The sequence below is a fragment of the Sciurus vulgaris genome (genome assembly GCF_902686455.1).
Source record: "Sciurus vulgaris genome assembly, chromosome: 7".
Lineage (NCBI taxonomy): Eukaryota > Metazoa > Chordata > Mammalia > Rodentia > Sciuridae > Sciurus > Sciurus vulgaris.
In genome coordinates this window covers 34,351,317-34,364,679 of record NC_136467.1, presented here as the reverse complement: position 1 = coordinate 34,364,679, position 13,363 = coordinate 34,351,317, and the positions used below count along the sequence as shown (strand labels likewise).

Genomic DNA, 13,363 nt, shown 5'->3' with positions numbered 1-13,363 from the left:
ATGCTTTTTTTTTTCACACAGTGTGAACCTTGGAGAACTTTAATTTAATTTCCTCTAGTCTCTTAAGAGAATCACAGTTCTTAACTATCAAGCCACATTTATATCAAGATTCAAAGAATTAGTTGCATCTTTCCTAAATGTGGAATTCAGTTCTCCTTTTGTCAAAATGATTCTTATTTTACTTTGCCTAGAATTTTAATCTGGTAATTATTGGAGATTTTTGAGATGTGGGAAATTAATGTTTTGTTACTTACATATAAGTTGTTTGATTTTAAAAATACTTTAAATATTCAAAGATACCAATTGAAACTTTACATTTTTATAGAAAAATAGTGCATCAAATATTGAATCTTAGTATGCATCTCATATAATAAATGATTATTCTGAGTCAGTTTGAAAAAGATAAATTATGTTCTGTTCTTTTCTGTAGTTAACAGGGGAGGCATATACCACATACAGTCTTGCTTTGCTTAATGACAGATAAGTCCTCAAAACTGCCTCACTAAACAATCTTGTGCTTTGGTGAGCGTCATGGAATGTACATGCACACACTAACAAGGCTGTCATGTCACTGGGCATCATATATGTGGTCCATCATTGACCAAAATGTCATTACTCAGCATATGACAATTTCAGATTTTATTATGAAAGACTTGAAACAAAAGTATTTGTCTCAAATAATACAAATAGTTGCTATCCTTTTTATTTTCTTGTTAAACAAACAAAAAACCATTAAGAAGACTAGCTGGGCCCAGTGGCATGCCTGTAACCCCAGCTATTTGGGTGACTGAAGCAGGAGGATCACAAGTTCAAGTCCAGCCTCAGCAACTTGGTGAGACCCTGTCTCAAAATAAAAGGGGCTGGAGATGTAGTACAATGGTAGAGAACATGCCTTGTATGATCAGGGCCCTTGGTTCAATTCCCAATACTACAAAAAAACAGGAGAACAATAACCCTCCTCCCGAAAGCAACCAAGAGATATATAAAATAAGAAGTTCAATAGATAAATTAGTTCAAAAATATATTTATTGAGTTCTAAACCTTATTTTTGAGTTTAAAACTAAAAAGTTTTAATCACAAATATATGTGTCAGTCTCAGTGTCATTTAAATACTAAAAGTACTAGGAAAAAATGATGATATCTGGATTTAGGAAATAGTTGATAAAGCTGCATTAGTGCTTCTAGGTTACATATTATACAATTATTTATAGTTATAAATAAATAATATTTCTGAAAATGTTATAGGGGATATTCTCTCATACATACATACATACATACATATACATATGTAAAAAACATGATGCAAAATGAAAAACAGTAGGGCCAAAATTGTATATGTTAATTATTTACAATTGCATACATACTGTATGTGATCTATTATAAAAATTCATAGTGATTGTATTAAGGGAGTAAATTTATTAGCAATTTTTGGTTCCTTTCTGCTAATACTCAAATTTTGTGAATGGTCTTTATTCTTTTCTAGAAAAATAAAATTAGAAATTTTAAATGTGGCTAAAAACTTTTTAAAAATGTTAGTCTTTTGTTATATTGTGTGTATGTATGAATATGTAACAATCCCATTATTTCATATAATTATAATGTACCATTAAATAAAAAGAAGAGACTTCCTTGATTCAGTTAACATAGGTGTAAATAAACTCATTCATCTTCTTTCCTTTTTGGTACTGTTCATCAGGGAACATCTATGCTGTTATGCTATAAATGTGAGCACTTGGAGTCAGATTGTCAGGTTGTAAAATTTACTCTTCAACTTTTTTTATTTTGTACTTTTTCCAGACTAAATTTCATTATCTGGCATATAGTGCATATAGTGGTATAATATTATCCTGGCATAATAATGGTAGTTAGCTCACAGGATTGTTGACAGATGTAATTTCTCAGTACATGTTAAGTCATTAAGAGTTTGTAGCACATAACTAGCCTTAGTAACTTTTTCTTAATTTTACCATTTTTTTTCCCAAATGTATTTTCTAAATTAAATGTTCATAAAAATTTGTCTCTTAAAATACTACCAGCACATTGCAAAACACTGTTTTCTTAATCCCCACAGGAACACAATGAGGGAAAGAATTTTTTTTTTAAAGTTTTTGTAATTTGCCAAAAATTATTTAGGTAGTAAAGGAGAATCATTCTATGAAATATAGAAGATAATATTCTGAGTCATATAACTAAGGAGTTTTAGGAATGATTACTTCCAAGATTTTAACACCTTAAAAACAAGAAAAATAAAGACAATATCAAAATAAAATTTAATTCATTCTCAGACTTTTAATTAAGAACAAATGTGAAAACAAATAAACCCATAATAACAGATGGCCTACTTAATTAAATTAATTTCTCCCATAAATTACTCCTTTGTAGTTTTTGAGGGAATAAATAGAACCTGAGGGAAAATGAGATAGTTTAATAAAAATGACATGTGGTGCTTTATTTAAAAAACCAAATGCATGGATTAGAGAGTTACAACCTTTGTCAACAAGACCAGATTCATTAGAGCACATTAAAATGGTGCTGAAATCATTATGAAAATTAACAAGTGGAATAAATTAAATTTATGAATTTACATGCCACTCTTCCACTGATGACTGTTTTACTAACCAATAAAGTTACTCTGAATAATACAGTGAAAGATCCAGGGCACACGGCCAAAGCTTTCTACCTTTTGTTTCTGTATCACTGATCTTTAATATTTTTATCAGTAAACTAGAATATTTTGAATGAATGAATGAGTATTTTGCTATTTATATTTTCATGCAAATGTTAGTAAAACGAATAGTAGCAAATTGTTCTTTAGAACCTAGATTATGATTTCAAAGTTGGAAATAAAAGAAAGTTCAATTAAAAAAGCAGAGGACTTTTATACTTTGGCCATACAAATAAATTTTATGAATAAAAGAAAAAGACTGCAAATGAGAGAAAAGAGATATTGAGCTCAGTGTGTAGCAGGTTGACCTTAAATCAGTAGACTCACTGAATAAAAAAAAAAAAAAGCTGTTATGAGAGCTAATAAAACTGTACCATATCAACAAATATTCTTTATATTCTTTTCCTTTCCCCCAGATATCAGATAATTTTAAACTTTGTACTGTCATGACTAACACAAGGCAGTGGTAGGTCATCCAGTTGAAAGGAAAATTAAATAGTTATTGATAGGCTTATAGGAAGCTAAAGAAACTTAAATGAACCCTGTACTGCTTCATTTTCACCAAGAAGGTATATTCTGATTTGGGGTTTTATACTGTCATTCTCATGATATTAAAATTGTTGAGATTTCTGAATCCATTATAACCATCTTTGAGAGAACGTGATTTTCCTTTTCTGGATGTCTATAAAATAGATTTGTGGAATGTTTGAAATGATTAAAAATCAGTTGCTACAAACAGGAAGGCAATTGTATGTAAAGCAGATAAGATGGAAAACAATTTAAAATGCTAAAAGTTCCAGGGGTCTTTTAAATACTGTGTTAAGTCTGTTCCTTTTGTATTGTCTCTTGTTATGTGTATGTTTAATGTTGAAGAAATCAGGTTGTGTGGAAGTTCCCATTTCCTGGTCATTTTAACATATTTTTATGTCTCTTGTATTTCTAGTAAACTCACATCCTTCTATATTTATAAGATAGACATTTATATAGAGAAGAACTTTACCTTAGTTTGCTCTTTTTTATTTCCTGTAGGTTATAAGGAAAGGTGTACGTGCTTAATTTTTTTCACTTTATCATCAGATTTTTAAAATAATGGTTCTCTGGAATCCTGCAAATTAACCAGTGAGTTAGTTTTTGGTTTTAATTTTTCTTTCTAGTATCATTAGGAAGTGATAGAGTTACTTATATGTGTTGTGCTTTACACCATTGAGTTTATTACTCAGTTCGATGCTCTAATTATCTCATCTTTGACCAATGGGAAGATTTTTAGATTGACTGTAGAGACCTTCTGGCACATCCCAGGTTCTATGGTTTGGATTTTGAACGTTGCACAAAGGCCCATGTGTAGAAGGCTTGATCCCCAGTCCGTGGCATTATTGGGAGGTGGTGGAACCTTTACGAGGTGGGGCTCAGTGGAAGGGAATTAGGCCATTGGGGACAGGTGGAAAAATGGTGTTTCCTATTATTAGAAAAATTGGCATGTGGAAGAGAACGGTTAACTATGGTTTAGGTCAGGGGTTAGTGCATTGGGGCCCACAGGTCAAATCTGGCAGACCACCTGCTTTGTAAATAAAGTTTTATCATAAAACAGCTGTACCCCTTCATTCTTGTTTTATCAGAGTTGGATAGTCACTACAGAGACCATGACTTGCAAAGCCTGAGATAGTTACCATTATGTACTGTATACAAGTGTTGGCAAACTGCTTTAGATTTGAAAATTATGAATGATTGCTACTAATATTGCTTGTTTTCTTCTTTTTCTGACCATGTTATCTGACTTAAATGTATTTAGACACATTGTTGTTTGACTTTTTTCCTCTAGTCACTGATGTACCTCCAAAAATTTCAAAGAGGAGTGTAGGAAATGAACAGATCACAAACGATCAAATCAAGAAGAGGAAAAAAAGGCACAAAGACTATCAACCCAACTATTTCCTATCCATTCCAATCACCGATAAAGAGGTACTATTTTTAAAAAACTACTTTTATTCTGAAGTTTTAGTACAAATTTATTTGAAGTATACTAAATGCTTATCAACCTAGCTGCTGTCAGCTTCTAAGAGCCTTTGTTGGTCTGTTACTAGGAGCATGCAGGGAAAATTCCTAGTTAAATAACATATATATTTAAACACATTTAAACAATAATTTTGCAAAAGTCACTTGAAAAAGATAGTATGTCAATTTCCTTTTCAAGGCTTTGTTCACTCTATTGGAGGAATCCTTCAAGAATAGACAGCATTGACCAGATAGGAAAAGAGGATTCTGAAATCTCTCAGAAGAAAGTAGACTGAAGTTTGTTGCTACTTAATCCTTTTTGTGATACTGATTGTTGATATGTAGTTTATTTAACAATTACTCATCATTAAATAGGTTGAGTATCACTTACCTTAATGATACCTTTTGTATCATGATCATGATGCATTTTGGATTTTCTGGTATTTTGGAATGCGTATATATAATAAGATGTCTTGGGGATGAGACCCAAGTCTAAACATGAAATTCATTTACAGGACTGGGAATGTATCTTAGAGATAGTGCACTTGCCTGGCATGTGTGAGGCCTGGGTTCATTTCCTAGCACTGCAAATGAAGAAGAAGAAGAAAAGAAAACATTTATATTTTATATACACATTATCAGAGAACCCGAAGGTCATTGTATACACCATTTTTAGTGCATCTGCATCTTAGCTGTGACTCATCACATGAGGTTTGGTGTGAAGTTTTTCATTTGTGGCTTCTTACTGGCCCTTGAAAAGTTTTGGATTTTGGAGGATTTCAGATTTTAGATTTTTGGATTTTAGGTTTTGGGGTTAGGGATGTGCAACCTATACCAACTTAATACTACATGACAGACTTATGGTAGAAATATACTTAAAAAATCTGAAAAATTAAAGTGGTTTGAATAATAGAAAATGGGAAGATGCCCATTAACTCATGTTGGGAAACTCTTAAGAGGGAAAACTACGTATCTAACTGACACTACCAAATTGGTGAGGTGGTAATTAAACTCTCTCAGGAAAGAGTACCTCACATGGAACACTTAACTCTTTTTATATCTTGGCCCAGTTTTTGAGCCAGATTTGAATGAGTTTCATTTTCAGTCATAATCTCTTTGACTAGGAACATTTTCAGGTTGCTTTTCCCCTTGTCTGCTTCTTTAAGGCTTGCTAATGAATTTCTAAAAATCAAACAAAATTGAAATCAAAGAAATAAATATAAAATGGTTCTATTGGCGGCTAGGTATATAGCTCAGTTGGTGGAGTGCTTGCCCAAGTCTCTGGGTTTAATTCCCAGCACCGCAAAAGAAGAAGAAGGAAAAAAAGGTTCTATTGGGTAATTCTAGGAAATACTGAGTCTTATGAGATACAGTTTAGCTGAGGGAAAAGATACAAAAAAATAAAGAAATATTAGCCATTTTAGATTTTAGATCTGATGTAGTAAATGATCATATTTTGGTTTAACAGATACATATTTGATTTCTTTGGTGGGCAAATTAAAATTGTCCTTGAAAGTGTTTATGTTATATGAAATTTAGTGTAATCAGTAATTATTTATTAAAATATCTGCAAGTCGTTTGGATAGATTTTCTTTAAATTTTGGATTGTGTATACAAATGGGAATTAGAAGAGGGCAGGAAGTGAGAGCTGCTTTACTGAGCAGCCAGCCAAGGTACTAAGGAAACTGAATGGAAGATAGTTTGAGCAACTTGCATGAGGATATGATTTGAAGAGAATTCAGGCTCTTTGTTTTGATTTGTTGCTTAGAGATTGTTCTGCCATAGTCTCGCAGTATTTGATAAGCACTTCCAGGTAGGTAGGCCATTCATTTTTTCATTTCCCTTCACACCTCTGTGCTCTCAGTGCAGTCTAGCAGCAACTCTGCATCACTGTCTGCACCTGTTGCCATCTGCTAGTCTGCTTCCAGTGGGGATTGGTGGGGTGATGTGGTAGGATAGGGCAGGTGGAGAAGGAGGCCGCAGGGAAAAGGGTGGAGAAATTCTTCTGTCAACCACGTAGTTCCATGGGTGATGGGAGGAAGTGGGTGGAAAAACCTGCCTGCAACTGTTCTCTGTTAGCTGCTGTGGCCTTACTTGTCAGCTTCCATGAGGTATGTAAATAGTGGAAAGGGTGTGGGCTTTGGGGTCCCATGGGCCTTGTTGGACTGCCAGGTGCATCACAAACTCCACTGTGGGAACTAATTTCTTTGAATTTCAATTTCTTCAGGTGATAATATTGACCTAAAATGATTTTGGTTTTAAACCCCGATCTGAACATGTTACTGACCTGCTTATATTCTTCAGGGTTTCCCCATGGGTACAGGATAAAGATAGACTCCTAGTATGTTCTGCAAGATTTTGCCTGCTCTGGCCTTTCCATTTCAGCCCTTCCTCTTTCTGCTTGGGCTTCTCTGGTCTTCTTGGTCTTGCCAGGCTCCCTTTGCCCCAGGAAAAGCTGTCTCCAGTCGGGAGTTTTTCTTTTGCTCTCTTGTTCTTTTTAGTGCCAATATCTTAGCTCAGCAGTCTCTACTGTGACCACACTGACCGGGTCAACTCTTCTTACTCCCCTTACCTGCTTCTCCCCAGGTAAAGGTTTTTCTGTTTGTCATTTGTCATCCTTGCAGTTTATCACTTGTCTCCCTCACAGGTGTATTAATTCATTCTCAGTACCCAGATTAGAGCTTTTCCAGGAGTGGGTGCATTTAGAGACAAACACACACACACACACACACACACACCACACACATGCACACATACACACATACACACACACAGTGCTGCCCTTTGAGGGATAAAAGTATTTCTGCTATACGAAGTTATAGCCAGACTTCTTTTTTTTTTTTAATTTATTTTTATTGTAAACAAATGGGATACATGTTGTTTCTGTTTGTACATGGAGTAACAGCATACCATTTGTGTAATCATACATTTACATACGGTAATGATGTTTGATTCATTCTGTTATTTTTTCCTTTCCCCCCACCCCTCCCACCCCTTTTCCCTCTATACAGTCCCTCCTTCCGCCATTCTTGCCCCCCTCCAATCCCCCATTATGTTTCATCATCTGCTTATCAGTGAGATCATTCGCCTTTTGGATAGCCAGACTTCTTTGTCCCTGTCTGTGGTGCTAGGGATGGAACCTAGGTCCTCACCTGTCCTAGGCACCCACTTTGTTACTGAACCATACATCTGGCAAGAGAACTCTCGAAAATAATACAGTGTTAAAAATACTGGTTTTCTAAGTTATATTGAATAGCGGATAATTATTTTGAAGGAGGTTGGGTAGCATATAGTAGTGGGAAATGCAGGTTTGTGTTATTCCCTCAAGAAACTAATTTTGAGGTAACAGAAAGCTTATATACAAATAAGGAAAATAAATGTAGGAATTGGATTAGGAGATACATTTTCTGTCTTTTGCATGAGCACTTTTTTTGTTTTATTCTAATGTATCTAATGTTAATTTTCTTTTTACCCTGCTTATGAGCTTTTGTGGGAAGGCCTGGGAAAGAAGTACCATTTATAACATTGTTTCAATGGAAGACTGGATTCCAAGTTCCAATTAAGTGACCTGCAAACAAGCTTTTGGAAGCTGGTACATTCACAATGAGTTGCTCTACTTTTGGCCTCTACTTGTTGGCATCTAGTTTTAAAGAAAAAAACATTCAGAATAACACAGGCCTTTGATTTTAAACACATTCTTAGAAGTTTGGAATTCATTATTTAATGGAAAATCTTGATTTCATATTTCAAGAAATAGAAAATGAATTAGAATGACTACATACATATCTTGAGTATATAAAATAGGTTTTCTTCATTAAATTATTCTTATGCATTAGTTTAAAAGTAAAAGAAAAAAATTTGATAGGGTAATAATAAATCTTAAATGTTTCTTAAATGGCTGGAATTGTATAATTAGTAACCCAGCTGTTAACCATATGTTGGTTTTATATGCTTTGTTATGAGAGCTAATATGTCAGCTTTCTATCACTACACAAAATATCTGGAATAATTAACTTATAAAGAGAAAAGTTCCATTTTGTCCCCAGAAGTTTTTTTTTTTTTTTTTTTTTTTGAGATTCCAGTTCCATGACTGAATGACTCTGTTACTTTTGGGGCTGTGGAAAGGAACATATCATGGCGGAAGTACAATAGTAGAGTGAAACTGCTCATCTTATAGCCAGGAAACAAAAGAGAGGAAAGGACTGAGGTCCCACAGTCCCTTTCACATGTACTCCCTCAGTGACCCAAAGACCTCTCAGTAGGCCCCACCTCTCATAGGATTGGATGGATGATCCACCATCCCAGTAGTGCCACAGTAGGACCCACGCCTTTAACATGTGGGCCTTGGGGTACTATAAGAGGCAATAACAGGTAATAAGAGGTAAATCAGCATTGAAAAATGAAAGGAGTAATCAGAAGCTGATGAAATTAGAAGGGTTTTTTTGTGTAAATATTTTGCATGCTAATTAAAAAGATAATTTTCTTCAGGAGTTTAAAAAGCATTTAATTCTGCGTTTCATCATTTTATAATGTGAAAGTTTCTGGTCTTATGAAAATATGGAAGTAAATTAGGATATTCAGTTCCTTTTTAAAAAATGTAAAAGAGTTTAACATAATTATATTTATTTTAAGTACTTGGTACATATAGAACATCCGATTTGAGGCTTTTTTTACCCCCCTTTTTTCTTTTACTTCAGTTATTGATATAACAGTTAGTTTTTCAGATTCTTTTCATTATTGTGGACAGGCAAGAAGAATCAGAGTATTCAGATTTGAAGCAGAGTTAGGTAACATATATATTCTTTTTTTGGTAATGGGTATTGAACCCAGGAACTGAGGCACGCTAGGCAAGTAAGTGCGCCACCATTGAGCCCCTGACCTTAGGTAGTATGTTGATGTGATCACTCTGGTAATTCTTAATGAGGCAACAAATTTGGAGGCAATATATGTAATAGCTTGGAAAAATTCCTGAATGATGTCAAAAGATGAGGGCAAAGACATTCTGCTGCTGTGTACTAGAAATGTAGTTCATCTCTCTCATGCAGAAAAGCACATTAACTTTATGTCCTTTTCTTTAAGTTCATGTAAGCTTCTAGTCAATTACAAAGCTTAAAAGATATAAAACTGAATTTTCTAATTGTATTTTTAGGCCTGTGGAATATGGCTTAGTGATGATGTTTAGCACATGGGCGTCTTATTTTGTTAACTCAAATTACTCAACAAATTAAATATATAAGATTTTAATGCAGTTTTCATTTTTATAAGTATCTTTCAATGTCATATTTAAATTTGACTTTATGATATTAGGTTTTAGCAATGTACTTTTTGCCATACTGTCAGTGACTAGGGATTATGGTGACAGATAAACTTTAATTGCTTTGTAGAATTTTAAATGGTGACTAAAAATTAGTTTCCTCTGGCCCTTGATGACATTAGTGTTTTTTAAAAAATGACCTATAGATAAGACTATAGTATTTTTCTTTTCTTTTACTTTTTAAGAATGTAATTAGGGACAAAAAGCATTTTAAGAAAATCTTAAAATGATATCAAGGACTATATAAAGTAATCTAAGGCATCAAAGCATAGTTAGAAATATATTTCTTGATTAGACTGTCTTTAACATTTTCATAGGTTTGAGGTTAATCCTGCTCTATAAGTATATAAGTACTATGTGATTTCAGAGAAATAAGTCTTCAAAGTGTTTTACAGCTTTTTATTTCAGTTTTACAAGCTGTTAGATAATTTAAAGACATTAATGGTCTAAACCTATTTTACCATGTAAGACATTTTACTATAAATTGAATATACAAATTAATGGAATTATGAACATTGTCTTGAATTTATATATAATTTTTTGAGTTTAGAATGAAGACTAAGTTATTATGAACATGTGAATGTTGTACTCACTAGATGCAGATAGCATCCTTACCCCGTATTGTGGTAACTGAAAATATATCCAGGTATTGCCAAATGCCCTCTGGGAGGGAAGCTTGCTCTGGTAGAGAACCAGACGTTCATAATATTGGCAGTGTTTTATGACATACATTAGCCAATGGTGTAGTGCTTACAAAGTCCTTTCAGAGATTTTTTAATATGATCTTTAATATAGACTTGTAAATATAGCAATGAAGATTTTATTATTCCTGTTTTACAGTTGAAAAGACCAAGATTTAGTAAGACTACCTACTCTTAGACTACCTACTTATATGGGATCACACCTTTTGTGGACCTGCAGTTAAAGTCCAGGACATCTGAGTCCAGCACCCTAAATTTTTTTTTTTAATTTGTTCTAATTTGTCGTAAATGACAGTAGAATGTTTTTATACATTTTGATATGTCATATGTAAAAGCAGCACTCTTAATTTACATCAGTCTGTATCATATAACAAAGTTCTTACTCTAACCCATTTTTTTCATGATAAATCAGAGTAACTGTAGTACCAGCTAAATCTTAAGATGTAATTATATATTATTTGATGGTTTGACATTTCAGAGGATCTGTGATGTGCTTGACACTGGGTTAGGCCCTTTTCATGTATAATTGAGTCCACTTGAAGTGCTCTGTTATTTCCTTAAACCAGTCTCAGAACTTTGTTGCATCTGGAAGAAACTAAAAATTCACACATTTAAAAAAATCATTGCGGAGTAATAATGTGAACTTAGGCTAAAGACCTTTTTAAAAGAGAGCTAATGTGTTCCACTTCATAGTGTCTTAGTCGATTTTGTACTGCTATAATGAGTACTTGAGACTGGATAATTCATTTCAAACAAATTTCTTACACTGCTGAAGGCTAGAAAATCCAGGGTTGAAGAGCTGGTGTCTGGTAAGAGTCCCTTGCTATGTCGCTGTGTCATCCCTTGACTATAGGGAGAGGGAGGGAGGGAGGGAGAGAGAGAAAGAGAGAGAAAGAGAGAAAGAGAGGGAGGGAGAGGGAGCAGGAAAGAGCCAAACTCACCCTTTTATAAAGAACCTACTCCCCCATTAATGACATTAATCCATGCATGAGGGCAGTGCCCCCATGGCCTGCACACTTCTTGTCAGGCTGTACCTTCCAGCATCACCTCTTTGGGTATCAAGTTTCCAACACATAAACTTTGGGGAATGCATTCAAGCCATAGCACATGGTGTTCAGAAAGACTCTCTAAAAATTCACTTTAAATGTTCCTTTTCTCTTGATGTTTTATTTCTTAAGTCAGTACTCATATCTTTGCCTTTTTCCTTGACCCCTTTCAAAAACAAAGGAGCAGGAAAGAAGAAAGGAAGAAAGAACAGAAAGGAGGAGGAAGAGAGGGAGGGAGGAAGTCTTTGTGACTCTGTTGACCTTTCCCTTACTCTGTTGCTCTCTCCTGCTTCTCCTCCTCACTCTCCTGGATCCTTTCTTCTAGGTGCCTCCCTCATCTTTTCTCATGTATTGTGTTTATCCTTCTCTGAAGCTCCTTTGCTTTTTTGGTGTATAAGGTCTTGAGGAGATTTTTAAAATTGGTTATTATTTCTCATGTCTGCATCTGCGCATTGGCCAGTGTGGTTATGGTTTAGAGTAGGAAGAATAAACATTTTATATATTTGATAAAGTAGCCTGTGCATGCCCTCACCAATATATTATGATTGATTTATTTTCCAAATATGCCCTATGTGTTGTTCTATCCAATAAATAAAACTATTGTTCATGTTATATAGGGGAACTATAGAAGCATTCCATTATCTTCAAAGTTTCCTTGAACCAGTGTCTAGTTTTAGTGAGTTCTCTGATGATGTGGTTGAGGGTATCATGGTCATGTTCTGATTTTATATCTATGTCATTATATATGGGAATCTAGTCCACACAGTCTGTCAGACCACAGAGTTTGATTAGAGAGAGAATATGGAGTACTGCCTAGATTAGGCTCAGTTCCATTAAGGTTTTCTATGAATAGAGATAAGTTGCCTGTAATAAAATCAATAGTAGTTATAGAGTGTCTCTCTGATTCTCTCTTTTTTTTTTCCCAGTGTCAAATCAGTTGATCATAAATATCAACTGACCTGCCAAGCACAGGATACCAAACCTTTTCATCAATTCAGCTTCCTGAATTCCTCACCCAATTGTATATGTGAGCAAGTTCTGTTATTAGTTTGAATCTTTTCATTCTTATAGATGAATATATAGCCAGCAATTGCTTTGTTTATTGAGAGTAGCCACACTTTTGAATAGATGTTCATTTAAAATAGCAAAAGTTCCTAACAACAAAAAGTCTTAATTTTGAACGTTTTGTGTTAATTCCAAATCAAACCAAATCAGTGGATGGATGTGGGAAGGAAAATGGAGTCTTATTCCATCATTTTGGGAAGGCTATGACTTTTTGATATCTTCTTCTAGAGAAGGCCTAATTTTTCTTAAAAAAATTATTTTTTTCATACATGTATGTAGGATAATAAGTCTGTCTCATTCTGTCATCCTTCCCATCCCCACTGCCCCACCCCTCCCCTCACTTCCAAAGTTGCTTCATTCTTTCCTACCATTATGGATCAGCATCCACTTATCAGAGAAAACATTTGACATTTAGTTTCTGGGATTTTCTTATTTCACTTAGCATGATATTATCTAGTTCCATCCATTATCTGCAAATGGGGAAGGCCTATTTTTAAGTCATTTATAGGTTGACAAACCCAAGACCTAGGGGAGCTGGTTAGTTGATAGGTATGAACTCAAGGCTCAAGATCTTCAAATT

General features: G+C 34.3%; 1 protein-coding gene across 10 annotated transcripts in view; it reads left to right on the top strand.

The window, feature by feature from the left end:
- The window catches only part of AKAP7 (A-kinase anchoring protein 7), a 205,448-nt gene that overhangs the window by 12,701 nt on the left and 179,384 nt on the right, over positions 1 to 13,363 (top strand). For all 10 annotated transcript variants that reach the window (XM_079148206.1, XM_079148212.1, XM_079148200.1 and 7 more), the window contains one exon: positions 4,485 to 4,624. In XM_079148206.1, the coding sequence (XP_079004332.1) occupies positions 4,485 to 4,624 (140 nt within the window). The remainder of the gene's footprint in view (positions 1 to 4,484; positions 4,625 to 13,363) is intronic.